We start from the raw sequence: 17782 nt of genomic DNA on the forward strand, positions 1-17782 counted from the left end.
CATCTCGTCTTGTCTCTTCGTTTGTCGTCTTGTCTCTTCTCTTGTCGTCTCGTCTAGTCTCTTCTCTTCTCTTCTCTTCTCTTGTCTCGTCTCTTGTTGTCTCGTCTCTTCTCTTGTCGTCTCGATTTCTGAGACCTCCTCTCTCATGAATCCTCTCCCATCTGTTCGTCTCGTCTATTTTCGCTGCTGTTATTTTTCAGAGAGCAGCTCTGTTATCCGCTGTATTCCCCCGGCGGCCCGTGACCCTCGCTAACGATTGTCTTTTTAATTGCCTGTGTCGGCGAATCTCTCAAAAACGGTCCAGAAATATCCACGTCACATTGCTCTGGTCTCATTACTGCAATACAAATTAAAAATTATATATGATTTAAATAGCATATTTCTAATCCATACATTGTTGTAGTACTTACTGCATTTAATTTTCACTGATTTTATTGTAAAATTTTTGAGACTTTAATACTTAAATATGCTTAATTTAAAATAAAAAATAAAAAACATTTTTGTTACTTAAAGAAAGGTTAACTGAAATAAAATACAGTTCAACAACGCCGTTTGCACTGCTCTCTTCCATTACTTGATCTTTTTATTTTGGTGCGTCAATCTGTTAAGTTACTTAGTATAGGAAATTATGATCCGCACTTACGAGAACAGTCTTCTTTTTACGTTTTATTTTGCATTCATCACTAATGGGAAAAGACACAAACGTTTACAGAATGTAAAGTAAAACGTAAAAAGAAGACTGTTCTCGTGAGTGCGGATCATAATAACTCAAATAAAATAAAATAAAATATAAAAATGTTTTCGTTTCATCTAGTTGCCAAGGTCAATTTTATTTTTATTTTAGTTTAATTTGATGTATTAAAATAACTAAAAATGAAATAAATGAATAAAAACTATATAGACAAAAAAACTAAATTACTCAGAATTTATCTAAAATTAAAATTAAAATGGAAAATATAAAAATAAAATCAGATTCAAACTATTTATTTATTATGATATTATGATATTATGATTTATATCAAAATATATTTAAAAAGCTGATACACATATAAAATTTGTATATAGTAAAACATGATTCATTTTCATTATGCAAAAAATAATTTATTATTTTTATTATTATGACATATGACCTGGTCATTTCTTCATGATATTTACTGATGTACCCTTTATAAGTAAAACATGCTTCATTTTCATTATGCAAAAAATAATTTATTATTTTTATTATTATGACATATGACCTGGTAATTTCTTCATGATATTTACTGATGTACCCTTTATATTTACCCTTGAACATCACCATTTTAGAAACACCTGAAGCTGTAAGATTAATAGTGAATTTTGCCAGAATGCATCAGTGAAAAAGGAAAGCAATTTTAGAGATGGAGCAACTTTTAATGAAAATTTTATTTAATATAAGAGTACATTGTTATTTCTTTAGAATAGTGTGCACTACAAAATCATTCATAATATGACCAGGAACATGCATTAAGAAGTAAACAGAGTCATATTTGTTTTTAACAGACCTGAAGCTTCAGTTTTGTCCTGATAAACCAGATGAACATGAAGCTGCACATTTAAGCATCTCCAGAGGTTTAATTAAACTGCAGCGATATTAATGCTGAATAATAAAAATGAATGCAAAACGTTTTCATTAGTGAATGATTCACAAACAATAACTGGAATTAATTAGAATTTCTAAAGCACTCAAGGGAACATCGTAGAGGACGTTTATGTAAATCACTTTAATTGTCTTTCTAATTTTCAGAAAAACAAACACATCTGCTTTTAGAATTGACACACGTCACTTATATTTGATTGTTTGTTTGTTTTTCTGGCTGCTATTTGTTATACTGGAAAATATAATGCAATATATTAAATAACACATTTCCATATATCGGAAACTAGTTCTTACTAACTATCTATCTCTATAAATACATCACAATATATATTTTCCTTCCTGTTGAATGTGTATAAAATTACATACATTAATTAATAAAACTATGATGGAAAAATAGCGCCATTTAAAATCTTAAATTGCAATATGATTATAATATTAACGTTTTTATAATTATAAGTAATATAATATTAATATAATAAATAAAATTAATTTAAATAATATAATGTAATAAATAATATAATACATAATATAAAATTATGTTCTTTTAAATAATACAATTCAAATAATATAACATAATAAATGTAATTAAACTAGTCATTTCATTTCATTCCATTTGACAGTAATAATATTCTCCAACCAGGCCATCAGGAATATGAGTATATATCTAATGTCTTTTACTGCACGTGTTTTTTAATATGGTTCTGTGTCTCAGTACAGTAACCGTTTAATCATCAATCTCAGATATGAGACTTTTTTTGACTGCACCTGTTTACAAGAATCGCTCTTAAACGAAGTACAGTAGATTGACATTCATAAATAATACATGTGTCCAGGAAAGCTTCTGATTATGAATGTGGTTTCCTTATACTTTTATGAAGTACAGCTGAAAAGTATATCAGGGCAGTGCTTTATAAAAGCATTAAAGCGCTGTGGTTTGTGATGGAGATCGACCATCGATGGGCTTTTCCGGATGCGTCATTGCCGGCGAGGGAATTCGGTCTGTGTGCTGCGCTTTAATGCATCGCATTCAATGTGGATTCATTTCTCAGCAATCTCAAAATCTGAGCGTTGGGCGAAACGGACGCTTCGCTTTCAGCTGCCGGTCCTAATGTGTGCGATCAACCATCTAGTGTTTGCAGCTCAGCCGAGGGCAGAAGGTCATTTCTTTGCTTCGTGTTCGTCTCGTGTGGATGCAGGCGTGACCGTGGGCTGTTTTCAGATGTGCGAGGTGGTAAAGTTATTGGTTTAGTAACAGCTAACAGCCTTTGCAGCCTAAAACCATCTATGATTTCATCAGATCTTCCATTAGTGCAAACATCACTGTTACTGCTGCTCGTACTATTCCCTTAAAGGGACAGTTCACCCAAAAATTAAGATTTGCTGTTAATTTACTCACCCTCAGTCTATCCAAGATGTAGGTGACTTTTCTTCTTTAGTATAACAGTAAAGACGATTTTAGCTGAAGCCGTGGTCCTTGGTGATTCATAAAATGCAAGTCAATGGGTGCCGGCACTTGAGAGTCAAAAAAAGCATATATAGACAGCACAAAATGAATACTCGTGGCTCGTGATGATATATTGAGGTCTTATGAAGCGAAACGATCAGTCTGTGCAAGAAATTTAACATTATTTACAGCATTATTACCTGTAATCCAGAGCCTCAGGTAAACGGATCAGTTCATGAATGAATCATTCTTTTGAACTGGTTCTTTTTGGTGAACTAGATGAATCGGTTCACCAAATCGGATTGAATCATCTGAATCAGTTCGCAGCTCGAGCAGCACAGATCTACAAGTTACTCAATCAAAACTCAATTTCAGACGCCTGACAGTCACTGCGACTGGAAATGAGCCGAAACACCGGCGTATCTGATCCTGTGATGAATGAACTGATTCAGCGCTTCAGTTCCTCCAACAGTCACTGAACTGAGGAAACGGTTCGACTCGAACCGAAGACCGATGAGCCGCTGATATGAGCATGCAACACTTGAATGAAGGGGTCAAATGAACGTTTATTCACTTCACATGCTTTAGACATGATTAACATCCACGTTTCACATCATTGTTGGGTGCTTTAATAATATAATTGCGTATATGTGACGTCACTGCGCGATTATGTAAACAAACTACTGAATTTAACTAGTTCATTGAAACGAACTGTCCAAAAGAACCAGTTTGTGGAAAAGAATTGTATTTCACCATTTGTCTGAGGCTCTGGATTACAGGTAATAGAGTTATAAATAATGTTCAGTTTCTTGCACAGACCAATCGTTTCGCTTCATAAGACCTCAATATATCGTCAGGAGCCACGGGGATTCATTTTGTGTTGCCTGATATGCTTTTTTTGACTCTCAAAGTGCAGACACCCGTTGACTTGCATTTTATGAATCACCAAGGACCACGGTTTCAGCTAAAATCATCTTTCTACTGAAGAAAAAAGTCACCTACTTCTTGGATGGCCTGATTTTTGGGTGAACTATCTCTTTATGTTAATAAGTGTTTCTTCAGCGTTTTCTGCCAATGTGCATCTTTTGTAGTGTGTAGTTTGTTATTTATTCATAAATATGAAGTGGGCGCTGGGAGCAATCAGGGATAAATATGTAAATTTGTGCTCTGGGTTAAAATTATGATGAATTTCAAACAAAGATCTGCCCACTATCATCAACCTTTTGCTACAACGTGGCCATTTTGATGCCGTGCATTTACTGCAATGCAAAGCAGTTTTTCATGACTGATTTGTGTATGTAGTTTGGGGTCAATAAGATTTTTTTAATCATCAAGGCTGCATTTATTTGATAGAAGGAAACAATATGCATTTCTAGTTTCAACATTATTTATTCTTCAGACACTCTTCTTTAAATAGAATAAATAGCAGCTGTATGCAATGTGACTCACATTTGGTTTTTGACCATTAAAATGGGAAAAATACAACAGTTTGCACATGAAACAGCACTGAGTTCCCATTATCTATAAAAATGAGACACTTGAAAAATTAAGATGCCAAAAGAAAAGTGTGTTAAAAACCAAAATCTAAAAAGATACTCAGATATATTTAATATTTCTTGAGTTACAGACATGTAAACCTTGGAAAATGTATATTTTTGGCACTCGGACAGGTATGTTCTATGCAATTGTTTTGATCAAAGGAAACAAGATACATTTCTAATTTCAACATTATTTGTTCTTCAGACATTCTCTCTAAATGAAAAAAAGTATCAGCTGTATGCAAAGTGACCCACATTTGGTTTTTGATTTGCATGCCTGTAACTTGAGAAGTATTAAAGGTGTCTCAATATTCTTTTGGAATTTGGTTCTTAACAAGCTTTTCTTTTATTATCTTCATTTTTAATATGATTCACTTCCAGATGTATGGGGATCTCAATGCGGCTCCATGAGTAAATTGTTAAATTGCACACATTTCAGTGGTCAGAAACCAAATGTGAGTCTTTGCATTCAGCTTTTTTATTTTAAATAAGAATGTCTGAAGAACAAATAATGTTGAAACTACAACTTCTTTCCCTCCACAGCTGCATAGAACATACCTGTTTGAGTGCCATAAATATTGTTTTTTCCAAAGTTTGCATGTCTGTAACTCAAGAAGTATTAAAGCTATCTTAATATCCTTTTAGATTCGAGTTCTTAACAAACTTTTCTTTTGTTATGGTCATTTTTAAGGCCCCATATGGTTCATTTTCAGAGATATGCGTATCCCAATGAGGATCAATGTCCAAACTGTTGCATTTTTCCCATTTTCAGTGGTCAAAAACCAAATGTGGGTCACTTTACATGCAGCTTATTCTTCTTCCTTTTAAAGAAGAATGTCTGAAGAACAAATAATCTTGAAACTAGAAGCATATCTTGTTTTCCCTCTATCAAAAGAACAGCATGGAAAATAACATATTGAGTGCCAAAAACATTATTTTTCAAAGTTCAAGTGCCTGTAACTCAAGAAATATTAAATATATATTTATATCCTTTTAGATGTTGGTTCCTAACAAACTTTTCTTTTGTTAACGTCTTTTTCAAGGCCCTGTATTATTCATTTCCAGAGATATGAGGATCTCAATTTGGCTTCATGGGTAAAATTGCACAATTTTCAGTAGTCAAAAACCAAACGTGGTTCACTTTGCATACCTTGATACTTTTTTCTATTAAAGACATACCTTTCTGAGTGCCAAAAATATTATTTATCCAAAGTCTGCATGCTTGTAAGTCAAGAAGTACTGAAGATATCACTTTATGCAGTTGCATAATCACTCAGGCCGGTTCCAAACGAAACAAAGATGGCAGACGAGCTCCGGATTGGTGCCGCAGCGGCGTAATGAATCAGTGTATTTATTTAGAGCAGTCTGCTCCTCCAGAATGGCCCGACTCAATCGCTCCATTGTGTGTGCATAGCCGTCTTCGTAAAGGTAATTGCTCCAACCTGCGCGGCGATAATGGATCCTGGATGAAGTATTGACCGCCTCTGGATTTTGATTAAAGGCCTGCGGGGCAGAACATGTCTTAATGAAAGTGAGGAATCAGCATTCAAGGTGGCAGCGTCCACTCGCTGATTACGTGTGGATCTCGAGTGAGAGGAGATGCTAAATTAAAGTGTCTTCGCCGATAAACATGTTCTGTATTTCTTAATGATGTAAGTAGAGGAGGTTATTAGTGTCGTTATGGCCTGGAGAAGGTCAGCGCTAATCAGTTTTGATTCGGATCCAGAATATCTCGCGTTCATCAGTCAACCATTTAGAGTTCATGAAGAATTTATCACATTTCACACCACCGATCTCGCCCGGTTATGCAAATGCAACTCTCTTTAAAGTATTATTAGCAGGATGTGAGAATTAGCAAGTGAAATGACATCAGATTTACAATAAGTGCCATTTGGAAGAGCTTAAGGCGTCACGCTTGAGAAAGCAGTAAATCTGTCCAATTCAAACGCTGGTTAATCGCTCGTCGGATGTGCCGCGGCAAAGAAGAATCACGCGTAGAATCTCTTTAACATCTCAATAGTTTCTCCTAGACAGAGATGGAGTAAATGGAGAGCAAACCTTTGAGAGAAAGACTTGATAATCTCACAATGACTCAATCGTTTCTCATCAGATTCTTCAGTCGTAGCTCTAGACTCTCTTTGTGTGACTATCGATTCATTTGTGTCTTTTTTTTTCCTCTAGTGGGTTTAGGAGAATCATTATTTCTCGAAATTGCATCTTAAAAGTCTCCTGAGAGCGTTTATGAAATCTCCTGCTTCTAAGATGTTTCTCCTGAGAAAAATAGAGTTTCAGAAGATCTCAGAAATGTCTCAAATGGTGCTCAGGTTTGCTGAAGATACCAAAGTGTGCAATCAAAAATGCGAGATCTCGACATAAATGCTCATTAAATGATCTCAGCTGCTCTACATTTATTGTTTTTGTACACTCTCACTGTTGTAGTGGTACTATTATATATATATATATATATATATATATATATAAAATACACACACTCACACACACACACACACACACACACTGTAAAGTAGATCAAACAGTTTATTGGACTATGTTTAATGAGAAAAATACTATTTATACTTCCAAATTTCACATTTCATTTAATGTGTTACTTGCCATTTCTTTCTAATTACTTGTGACATTTACTAGCAATTTCTGAATGAAAATAAAATTGTGTTTAATTAATAAAATTGATACAAAAAAAATGTACACTGTAAAAAAAAATATTATTATTTTTTTATATATATTGTAAATAAAACAGGTTTTTGGAGTACATTTTACACACACACACACAAAACTATTTCAGTCTACTTAAAAATTTCACATTTAATTCAGTGTGTTACTTGCCAATTCATTTTATTTTTTATGAAAATTACTAGCAATTTTTTAATTAAAATTTTATGTTTAATTAATAAAATGGATACAAAATTAATAATAATGTACACTAAAAATTGTTTTGATGTAAATATAACTATAAAAATGTTTACATATTACAAGAAAATACAATGTCGGTCTTTCTACTTTAAAATTTAAAATAAAAATAATTAAATGTGTTACTTTTCTTTGAAATTATTTTGATTACATCGATGTACATTATTACTAGCAATTTCTGAGAGACAATAGTTTCACTGTAAATACAGCGTGTTGCTGGAGGACAGCGGTGGTCCATTGTGAAGGCCAGCAGGTGTGGGTTTGTGTCCCTCGCGTGAGGGATCGTCCTGCCAGCACATTGATCAGGAACGTCAATCTGTCCTCCAGAGGAAAGTTTAAATAGAAAGAAGCCGGCAGCACCTGAAATGATGTTCTTTCTCCTCTGAGAAAAGCCGGTGAAGGCATTGAGTGATTTAGTTCGTCGCAGTATTTCACTCACTCTGTGACAGCGAGTAAATCTTTATCTTCTGTTGCTAGTTGAGCAGATTAACAGAAAAAAAAATTGGGTAACACTTTATTTCGATAGTCCACTTTAGACATTCTATTAACAGTAAGTAACTTTGCAACTACATGTCAACTAGCAGTTAGTAGAGTATTAGTAGACTGTCTGCTTAATATCTTCTAACACTTTCTTTGTCAACTTATTCTGCTAACCCTAAACCTACCCTAACAGTCTACTCTGAGAGTTAGTGGACATGTAGTTGCAGATTAATGAGAATTAGTTGACATGTAGTTGACATGTAGTTACAAAGTTACTTATAGTTAATAGAATGTCTAAAGTGGACTATCGAAATAAAGTGTAACCAAAAATTGTATCTTTTATAAGGGTTTTAAGGCAGAAAAGTCACTTGAAATTCATTCTCTGTGTATAAGAAAAGGATTACATGCTGAGATACAATACTTGCAATCTTCTTTTATTTTATAAGAGCAAAAAATCTCAGTGCTTTTAAAATCCACAACAAACGTTTCAGTCGTTCAGCAAATGTGATATATTTACTTTCTTGGGTAAGACCAATCGACAGCGGAGATTTTGTGTTAATGAACACATAAGTGCAATAAATAGAGTGATAGTAAATCACCAGTTGGCTAATAGTTTAAATCATTCAGTTAATGAATTGTTTTGTTGTTGAATAGTGTTATGTAGTACTTCCGATGCATCATTACCTTAATATGGAACAGAAAGGATTACAAAACTGAAAGTAAATAGATTTTTTTTGTCTGAATATTGTACTCTATAATGTGAAGATAGCTGGTTCTGTATTTTTTATTTAATTATACTGTATATTCTGAGTTTATATCTCACAGTTTTTTTAATTAAAAGTTTGAATCTCGCAATTCTGACTTTTTTCGTAGAATTGCGAGTTTAAATCTCACAATTATGACTTTTTTTGTAGAATTACAACCCATAGGAAAAATGTATTGCTTTTCCTAAGCTCAGGAGACTGAGATGAGATTCTCATATATCTCTCATTTTAGTATCAACAGCATTTCAGATGTTTCTCCTAACACTCCTTCAGGAGAAATGGAAGTAGACACAATTGAGACATGAGAAATATTTGAGAAAAAAAAGAGTCAAAACCGAGAATGTGGTGGAAGAAACATAAAATATCTCTTTATTGTCTTGCTGCAATCTCTATCAAGACTCCATTATAGGAATATTTTATTGCTCAGTGGTTGCTCTTTCTAAACTCAGGAGACGTAGTTGTGATTCTCATGTATTTATCTTTTTAGTCTCAACGGTGTCTCAGAATCCTTAGGAGAAATAAAAGTAGACACAACTGAGACATGAGAAAGTTCTGAAAGAAAGGAATCCAAAATGACAATGGGAGAGAAACATGGGAGATATATTTATTGTCTTGCTGTAATCTCTTGCAAGAGTCCATTATAAACATGTTTTACTGCTCAGAGGTTGCTGTTGCTTTTTTTATTGCAATGGGAGAGGTTGCTTTTTTGATTGCAATGGGGTTTTTCACCTTTAATGGTCAGGACAGTAGGAGTAGAGACAGTAAACAATTGGACAGGAGCAGGAAAGTACCTTTAGCTGGGATTCGAACCCGTGTTGTCTGAGGTGCAGTTGTGCCTTCACATCGTTGTGCTGCCCACAAGGCTATGGCTCTGACAGAGATTACTCTATCGAACCCGTGTTGTCTGAGTTGCAGTTGTGCTTCACATCGATGTGCTGTCCACAAGGCTATGGCTCTGACAGAGGTTACTCTGCACTCAGGATACTAAGGGCTGATTCTCTTATACGTCTCATTGAGATATCAGCTTTGTCTTAAGATGTCTTCAGTTTTATTTTAGGAGAAACGTTAAACTTTTACTAATATTGTAAATACTAAAACTATCATTTAAATAGCATTAAACATTTCAGAATATCAATATTACTATTACTAATATTACAAGTTTAAATTTATCTTCAATGTCCAGCATTATATACACCACACTAGAAAGGAGTTACAAGTGCAAGATGTTTAGTATAAGAGCAATACCTTTTTTTAAACAAACGTAACACTATACCAGCTTACCAGTGTTTTTTTTAGCATTACATTTTTGTCTTGTACAGCCCATTTTTGCATGTATGTAAATATAGGTTATGGTTTCCTCTGTTAAATCACTGTGCAATAAAACACTGTCTACATAAAACAACTTCAAATATGACAATGCATGTATTGTCTTTGATTGAAATGGTGTGGATAAATGACATTGAAGCTAACCAGAGGGAAGAAAAATAAAATAAAAAAAGAGATCTTTTTAACATTTCAAATATTTCTCCTAGACATAAATGAGGTTACCTTAAGATTGAATGGAAACTTTTGCTTGAGTCTCCTGCTTCTCAAACTTGTCTCCTGAGACAAAAACTCTAACAATCTCACAATGGTCTTCTTTAAAGCTTTATAAGAGATATCAACAACATCACACACTGTGCTCAGATATTTCTCCTACTCTAAAGACGCGAGGTCTCAACAACATTACACACTGTGCTCAGATTTTTCTCCTTAGCTAAAGACTCGAGAGCTCTCACATTTGTCTCCTCTAAATTTCAGAAGTGATCTCAATAACTTTACAAAGAGTGCACCAAGTTAAATGCCTCAATATGAGCTCAAACGTTTTTTCCATATAATATGTATTAATAATCAAATTAGTCAATTAATAATCAAGACTGAGTCATAAGCCATTTATGTGCCTTTCAGCAAACAAAGCTCCAGGGTTAGTTATTCTGTAGATCAGTTTTGATTAAGGCATCCGCTACATTAGTATCTGCTAAATTAATAAAAGTAATGAATGCTAATCATGATACACTTCTATAGAAAATAAATACTTTTATTCAGCATGGATGCCTCGAAAAAAAAGTCACAATTGTGAGTTTAAATCTCGCATTTTTTCTTAGAATTGCAATTATATTTCTCACAATTCTGACATTTTTCTTATAATTGCAAGTTTAAATCTCGCAATTCTGACTTTTTCTTAAAATTACAATTATATTTCTCACAATTCTGACTTTTTTCTTAGAATTGCACTTTTATTTCTCATAATACCAACTTATTTCTTAGAATTGCACGTTTATTTCTCATAATTCTAACTTTTTTCTTAGAATGGCAATTTTATTTCTCGTAATTCTGACTTTTTTCTTAGAATTGCAATTTTATTTCTCGCAATTCTGATATTATTCTTTGAATTGCAATTTTATTTTCTCGCAATTCTGATATTTTTCTTAGAATTGCGAGTTTATTTCTCATAATTCTAACTTATTTCTTAGAATTGCACGTTTATTTCTTGCAATTCTAATGTTTTTCTTAGAATTGCAATTTTATTTCTCGCAATTCTGATATTTTTCTTAGAATTCTAACTTTTTTCTTAGAAATGCCATTTTATTTCTCACATTTCTGATATTTTTCTTAGAATTGCAATTTCTCGCATTTATGATATTTTTCTTAGAATTGCACGTTTATTTCTTATAATTGTAACTTTTTTCTTAGAATTGCAATTTTATTTCTCGCAATTCTGATATTTTTCTTAGAATTGCCATTTTATTTCTTGCAATTCTGATATAATTCTTAGAATTGCAATTTTATTTCTCCCAATTCTGATATTTTTCTTAGAATTGCAATTTTATTTCTCGCAATTCTGATATTTTTCTTAGAATTGCCATTTTATTTCTTGCAATTCTGATATAATTCTTAGAATTGCAATTTTATTTCTCCCAATTCTGATATTTTTCTTAGAATTGCAATTTTATTTCTCGCAATTCTGATATTTTTCTTAGAATTGCAAGTTTATTTCTCATCATTCTAACTTTTTTCTAAGAATTGCAATTTTCTCGCAATTCTAACTTTTTTCTTAGAATTGCATGTTTATTTCTTGAAATTCTAACTTTTTCCTTAGAATTGCAATTTTTTCGCAATTCTGACTTTTCTTAGAATTGCATGTTTAGGTCTCATAATTCTAACTTTTTTCTTAGAATTGAAATTTTATTTCTCACAATTTTGATATTTTTCTTAGAATTGCAAGTTTATATTTTGCAATTCTGAGTTTAAATACTGCAATTCTGACTTTTTTCTTAGAATTGCAAGTTTACTTCTCACAATTCTCAGTTTAAATGTCTCAATTATAACTTTTTTCTTAGAATTGCAATTTTATTTCTTGCAATTCTGAGTTTAAATCTCTCAATCCTAACATTTTTCTTAAAATTGCAAGTTAATTTCTCGCAATTCAGAGTTTAAATCTTACAGTTCTGGGAGAAAATAAACTTGCATATAAACTTGCAATTACCTTTTTAATGTTTCTTTTTATCCTGTGGTGGAAACAGGATTCCATAGAAAACAGCTATTTTACACTGTAATAACATTTCACTGTTTTCACTGTATTTTTGATGAAATACATGCAGCCTCAGTGAGCAGAATAGACTACATAAGAGATGGTAAAAAATTACCATCTAAGTCTAAAAAAACATGGTAATACTATAGTACTTTCTGGTACTTTTTTGTTGGTTGAAGTGAAAAGTAAACTATTAGTTAGAATATTTCTGTCTTGCTGGACTAGAATCAGTTTAATTAGTTGTTTATTCAGGACCATGTGTGATGAGAGTTAGCAAGCCGGTTTCACTGTCTTTTGTGTTTTTCTGCCGTCTGCTCGCTTCCCCGCCGAGAACCTCAGATCGCCACATCTCAAGCTTTTCGCATTTGTTTTGTTGCTAAATATCAGCTTAAGGTTTCACACACGCGTCAGGCCGGAGAGGAGGGAGAAGCGCGGCGCTAGCATGTGTCAGTGGAAGCCGTCAGGAGCGTGTGTTGTTTTCGCTGTAGTTGTCATGAGAACAGCTATAGCCGCATCTGCCTGTCGTCTGCCTCTTTATCATGTGTTTGTCACTGAAAAACCCCAGTCTCTCTCACAGCACTCACTAAAACACCACGCTATGAGCAGAAACGAGGTTTTCTGTGATGTTTACTTGTGTAAATCTCAACAGGGCATCGCAAACGGGTTGCTCTGATGTTCTCTGAGTGGCTATGGTTCTCTGTAGGCCAGTGCTGTTTTAGTATAGGTTTTGTTAATATTCTGAATCAGATTAAATTTTTAGATTTTCTGTTTTTATTTTAATTTTTGTTAAAGTTTTACCTTTTTATAAATAAAAAAGCGAAAATTTAAAAATAAAGTTAGTAAATTTAGTAAACCCAAACTAATATATATATATATATGCCTAAATTAAAAATGCATTTAAATTGCATAACATTTCAAATTCATTTGGATTACACAGTACATAAATTAATAAACTTATAAACTCTATATATATAGTTATTTTCTTTTTCAGTTTTAGTTATTTTAGTACATGAAGTTCAACTAAATTAAAATGAGAAATGTAGCTGAAATATTTTTTTTAATATAATTTGTTTTATTTTAGTGTTTCTTTTATTTAAAGAAATGAAAATCTATTTATTTTATTTTTTAGTGGTTTTAGTTTCATTTTAGTTAACCCTTTATTAACCCTGCTTGTCCAACTAAGAGATAATCACCATATTTACAATTAAACCATCATATTTAAATATATAATATTAATTACATTAATATCATATTTATAAGCCATATTTAGTTATTCTGGGATCTCCTTCAAGCAGTGTAAAAAGCTTTCAGAATCTTTACCAAAAAAAAATCTGTATTCTTAAAATAAACATTTTTTAATGACAATGTATTTTTTGAAGAACAATTTTTAAAAATGTATCGTAATAAACAGAAATACACTCAAAAATCAGCATAATTTATTATTAACTATTTGCATTTTAAATCTGTTCGTTGTGAAAACATTTGCATTTATTCAGTTAAAAAGCACGAACATGATTAAAATATGGCTAGTCATTGGATAAGCAATATTCAGTTAGATAAATATATGAAATTGGATTTATTGATGATAAATATAGTTGCACTCAAAAATCTGCATAATTTATTATTAACTATTTGCATTTAAATCTGTTCGTTGTGAAAACATTTGCATTTATTCAGTTAAAAAGCACGAACATGATTAAAATATGGCTAGTCATTGGATAAGCAATATTCAGTTAGATAAATATATGAAATTGGATTTATTGATGATAAATATAGTTATTGTGTGTTTGAAACACATTCAGTTTATTAGCACTTTTACAGAAATCTGAGCCGTTTCATTGATGTATGACGGACAAATATGCATCACATTAAGTTAATTTGTTTATAAAACGAATCCAAATGCGTGGAAATTTTACATGCAATTCAAACACATCATAAATGTTGGCCTAAATGTTTAGTGCACTTACTACAGGAACAGAAACCACTGAAGAAACCAATCCAGATGTTTGTCATTGAAAGAAATGAGAACTAAGTCAGTGTTTCCTTCAAGGTTTCATCTTCAGATGCTCAGAGCGTTTACAGTAAAGACTGGAAACGAGCGATTACTAAGTCGTGCCGCGGAGATGAATTAGTCCGCTGCTTCTGGCGATATCTATCTGGAGATATGTGCTAATGCATGCATTAATGCGCTATAGCTTTCGTGTTGTGGTTACTATGGTGATATCTATCTGGAGATATGTGCTAATGCATGCATTAATGCGCTATAGCTTTCGTGTTGTGGTTACTATCACACATAATGATTTCTCAGAGATCGGGCTCATGTTAACAGCTCTCCTTGAGCTCGGCTCGGATGGTAACCATGTCTTCAACAATTTGATTTTGGTTTATATCGAGTTGTAATGGTTTATTTTTTTCATATTTTTAAATAAAAATAATTAAATGTTTTTTTTTTTAAATAAATATTATATTTTATGTTAATATTTTGAATTCAATTTTATTTTTATATTTAATGTTTTCACTTTTATTTTAGTAAAAGTTTTAGTAATTTTGTTGCTTTTTTGTCTTTTTTAATTCATTTTTTAATGTCTACATAATTTTTTTTTTATTGATTAGTTTTAGTTTATTTAGATTCATTTTAGTACTTCATTTAATTTCAATTAGCATTTATTTCATTTCTTTTTGAATTGTAGTTTTAGTTGACGCACCTGTAAAGTAGAAGTCATGAACGGCGGTGTCGGCTGTGTTTCTCAGCTCCCGCCTCCATCAAGTTGCTGGTGGAGGATCCGATCGTGGTGAATCCGGGTCAGACGGTGTCTCTGGTCTGCATCAGCACCGGAGGAGAGCCGGCTCCGAGCCTGAACTGGACCCTCAGCTCCGGATCTCTGCCGCAGAAGAGCCTGATGAAGGACGGGACGCTCACGCTGCCCTCCATCGCCTCCGAGGACGCCGGCGTCTACAGCTGCGTCGCCAGCAACAACGTGGGCAACCCGGCCAAGAAATCCACCACCATCATCGTACGAGGTCAGCTTCACTTTATGTTTGTGTTAATGAATCGTTCAAACCACTTATGATTCATTTGTGAATCGTTCTTTTTATTCAGTTTGTTTTAATGAATCGTTCAAACCACTTATGATTCATTTGTGAATCGTTCTTTTTATTCAGTTTGTTTTAATGAATCGTTCAAACCACTTATGATTCATTTGTGAATCACTCTTTAGTCAGTTTGTTTTAATGAATGGTTTAAACGTAAGCAGTAGTTCATAACAGAGTAATGTAGTGTTGTAATGTCTGGACTGTAGATGATAGTGGATTGTGGCTGTGAACGCTCATCAGTCAGCAGCGTCGCTCCCTAACGAGTGGACATACACGCGCGTGTATGTGTGTGTTTATGAATGATAGTCACACTAGTCCTTGAAAAGCCCTCGTCGGCCGCGTCTGTGTTCAGCAGATGGAGGCTTTACTCCACAGCCGTGACTTTGGCTTTGGCCTGTTCCTCCAGTATCCCAGCATGCTCTTGGCACGCCAGAGGCCCTCCATCATGATCCTGCTCTGGATTAAAGGATCCGCTCTCCTTTCCAAAAGTGGGTCAGTTTGCAGCGTTTGGCCGACACAGAGCTCTTGTTTTCGTGTGTTTTCCTCCGTTCGCTCTGTCATCAGATGAATCACAGATCCGCTGCATTGACACTTCAACCTCCCTCTTTTTACATTTATTTAATTCACTGGTATCATATGTGTCATTTAACTGCTGTAATTTATTAAAATGTAGTGTTTCAATGCCGTCACCTGAGAGCAGCTTGTGACATTTCTACTCATTTGGAATCATCTTTTGGGAAATTATTGCTTTTTTCTGAAATATTGTAAAATAAATTACATTTATAGCAGGCACAAATGGATCTTAGTGTCAGCTGATTTATACGTACCTAAACATTTAAGTAATGTATATTTGTTTATGCATAATATAATTGTATTTATTTATTTAGAATGAGTAAACATAAATGCAATTTATTCATTTATTTTAAATAATAGTAACAAGAATTAATTATTTCATATAATTATAGAATTATTTATTGAATTAAATTATTATTTATTTACTTCTTTAAAGTAAAATGCATAAACATTAAAGATAATTGTTTATTTACTTGTTTATTTGAAAAACAGTAATGCTTTACTTATTTTACATAACAGTAATGGTATTTATTTATTTATTTATTGAATAACTGTTAAGAGAACTGCTATTTAATTATTTATGTATTTATTTTAAATAACAGTAATGAAAAATAGTATTTAATTATTGTAACTAACAGTAAAGATAATTTTATCCAGTTATTTTATTATTTATTTATTTAAGTAACAGTAATAAGATCTATTTTTATTTATTTTGAAAAGTACAGTACTGATAAAGGTTTATTTATTTTTTTATTCATTCATCCGTTTACTTTGAATAACAGTAAACTTTTATGTTATTTATTTTAATAATATATTTATTTTAAATAACAGTAAAGATAAATTTATTCAGTTATTTTATTATGTATTTGTTTTAAATAACAGTAATCAGGACTATTTATGTATGTATTTTGAAAAATTGTACTGAGTGGTGTTCATTTATTTATTTTAAAGAACAGTGATGAAAGCTATTTTTTAATTAATTTTATTTATTTATTTATTTTGAACAACAGAAATGAGAACAGTTTTATAAAAGCAGCTTGTGACGTTTCTAGTCTCTGACCTCCTCATTTGGAATCATCTTTGAAATTAATTTAACTAAATCTATTTTAGAAATGTAATTTTAAAATAAATGGTGTAGTTGATTTTTTGTGAGCCAATGCAGAAGTCGTTTGAGTGTGGAAACGTACAGAAACACAACACACAAATGAATCTGAGACGCTGCTGTTTGCAGGAACAGTCAAGTCACCTTTATTTCTATAGCGCTTTATTCAAAGCAGCTTTACAGTGTCAAACTGGAAAATAGTTTGTCAATAATGCAAGAAGACAATAAACAAAAGAGTAAATTTTTCTGTTAAAGTCAAATTAATTTAACTAAAATAATTTATTTTAGAAATGTAATTTTAAAATAAATGGTGTAGTTGATTTTTTGTGAGCCAATGCAGAAGTCGTTTGAGTGTGGAAACGTACAGAAACACAACACACAAATGAATCTGAGACGCTGCTGTTTGCAGGAACAGTCAAGTCACCTTTATTTCTATAGCGCTTTATTCAAAGCAGCTTTACAGTGTCAAACTGGAAAATAGTTTGTCAATAATGCAAGAAGACAATAAACAAAAGAGTAAATTTTTCTGTTAAAGTCAGTTCATTGATGATTCAGTGATTCATCATCCAGTTCAGCTCTCTTCCAATAGTGTCTGTGCAATCAGTCAAGCGTCTCCAACTAAGCAAGCCAAAGGTGACAGTGGCAAGGAACCAAAACTCCATCGGTGACAG

The 17782-nt window shown here is 32.6% G+C and overlaps 1 protein-coding gene across 1 annotated transcript in view; it reads left to right on the plus strand.

Annotated features, from left to right (window-relative positions):
• LOC107717640 (MAM domain-containing glycosylphosphatidylinositol anchor protein 2-like) overlaps nt 1-17782 on the plus strand; it is a 165270-nt gene that overhangs the window by 67038 nt on the left and 80450 nt on the right. The window contains exon 4 of the mRNA XM_016524452.1: nt 15095-15364. Coding sequence (XP_016379938.1) covers nt 15095-15364 — 270 coding nt within the window. The remainder of the gene's footprint in view (nt 1-15094; nt 15365-17782) is intronic.

Source organism: Sinocyclocheilus rhinocerous, unplaced genomic scaffold, assembly GCF_001515625.1.
Source record: "Sinocyclocheilus rhinocerous isolate Xijiao unplaced genomic scaffold, SAMN03320098_v1.1 scaffold1174, whole genome shotgun sequence".
NCBI lineage: Eukaryota > Metazoa > Chordata > Actinopteri > Cypriniformes > Cyprinidae > Sinocyclocheilus > Sinocyclocheilus rhinocerous.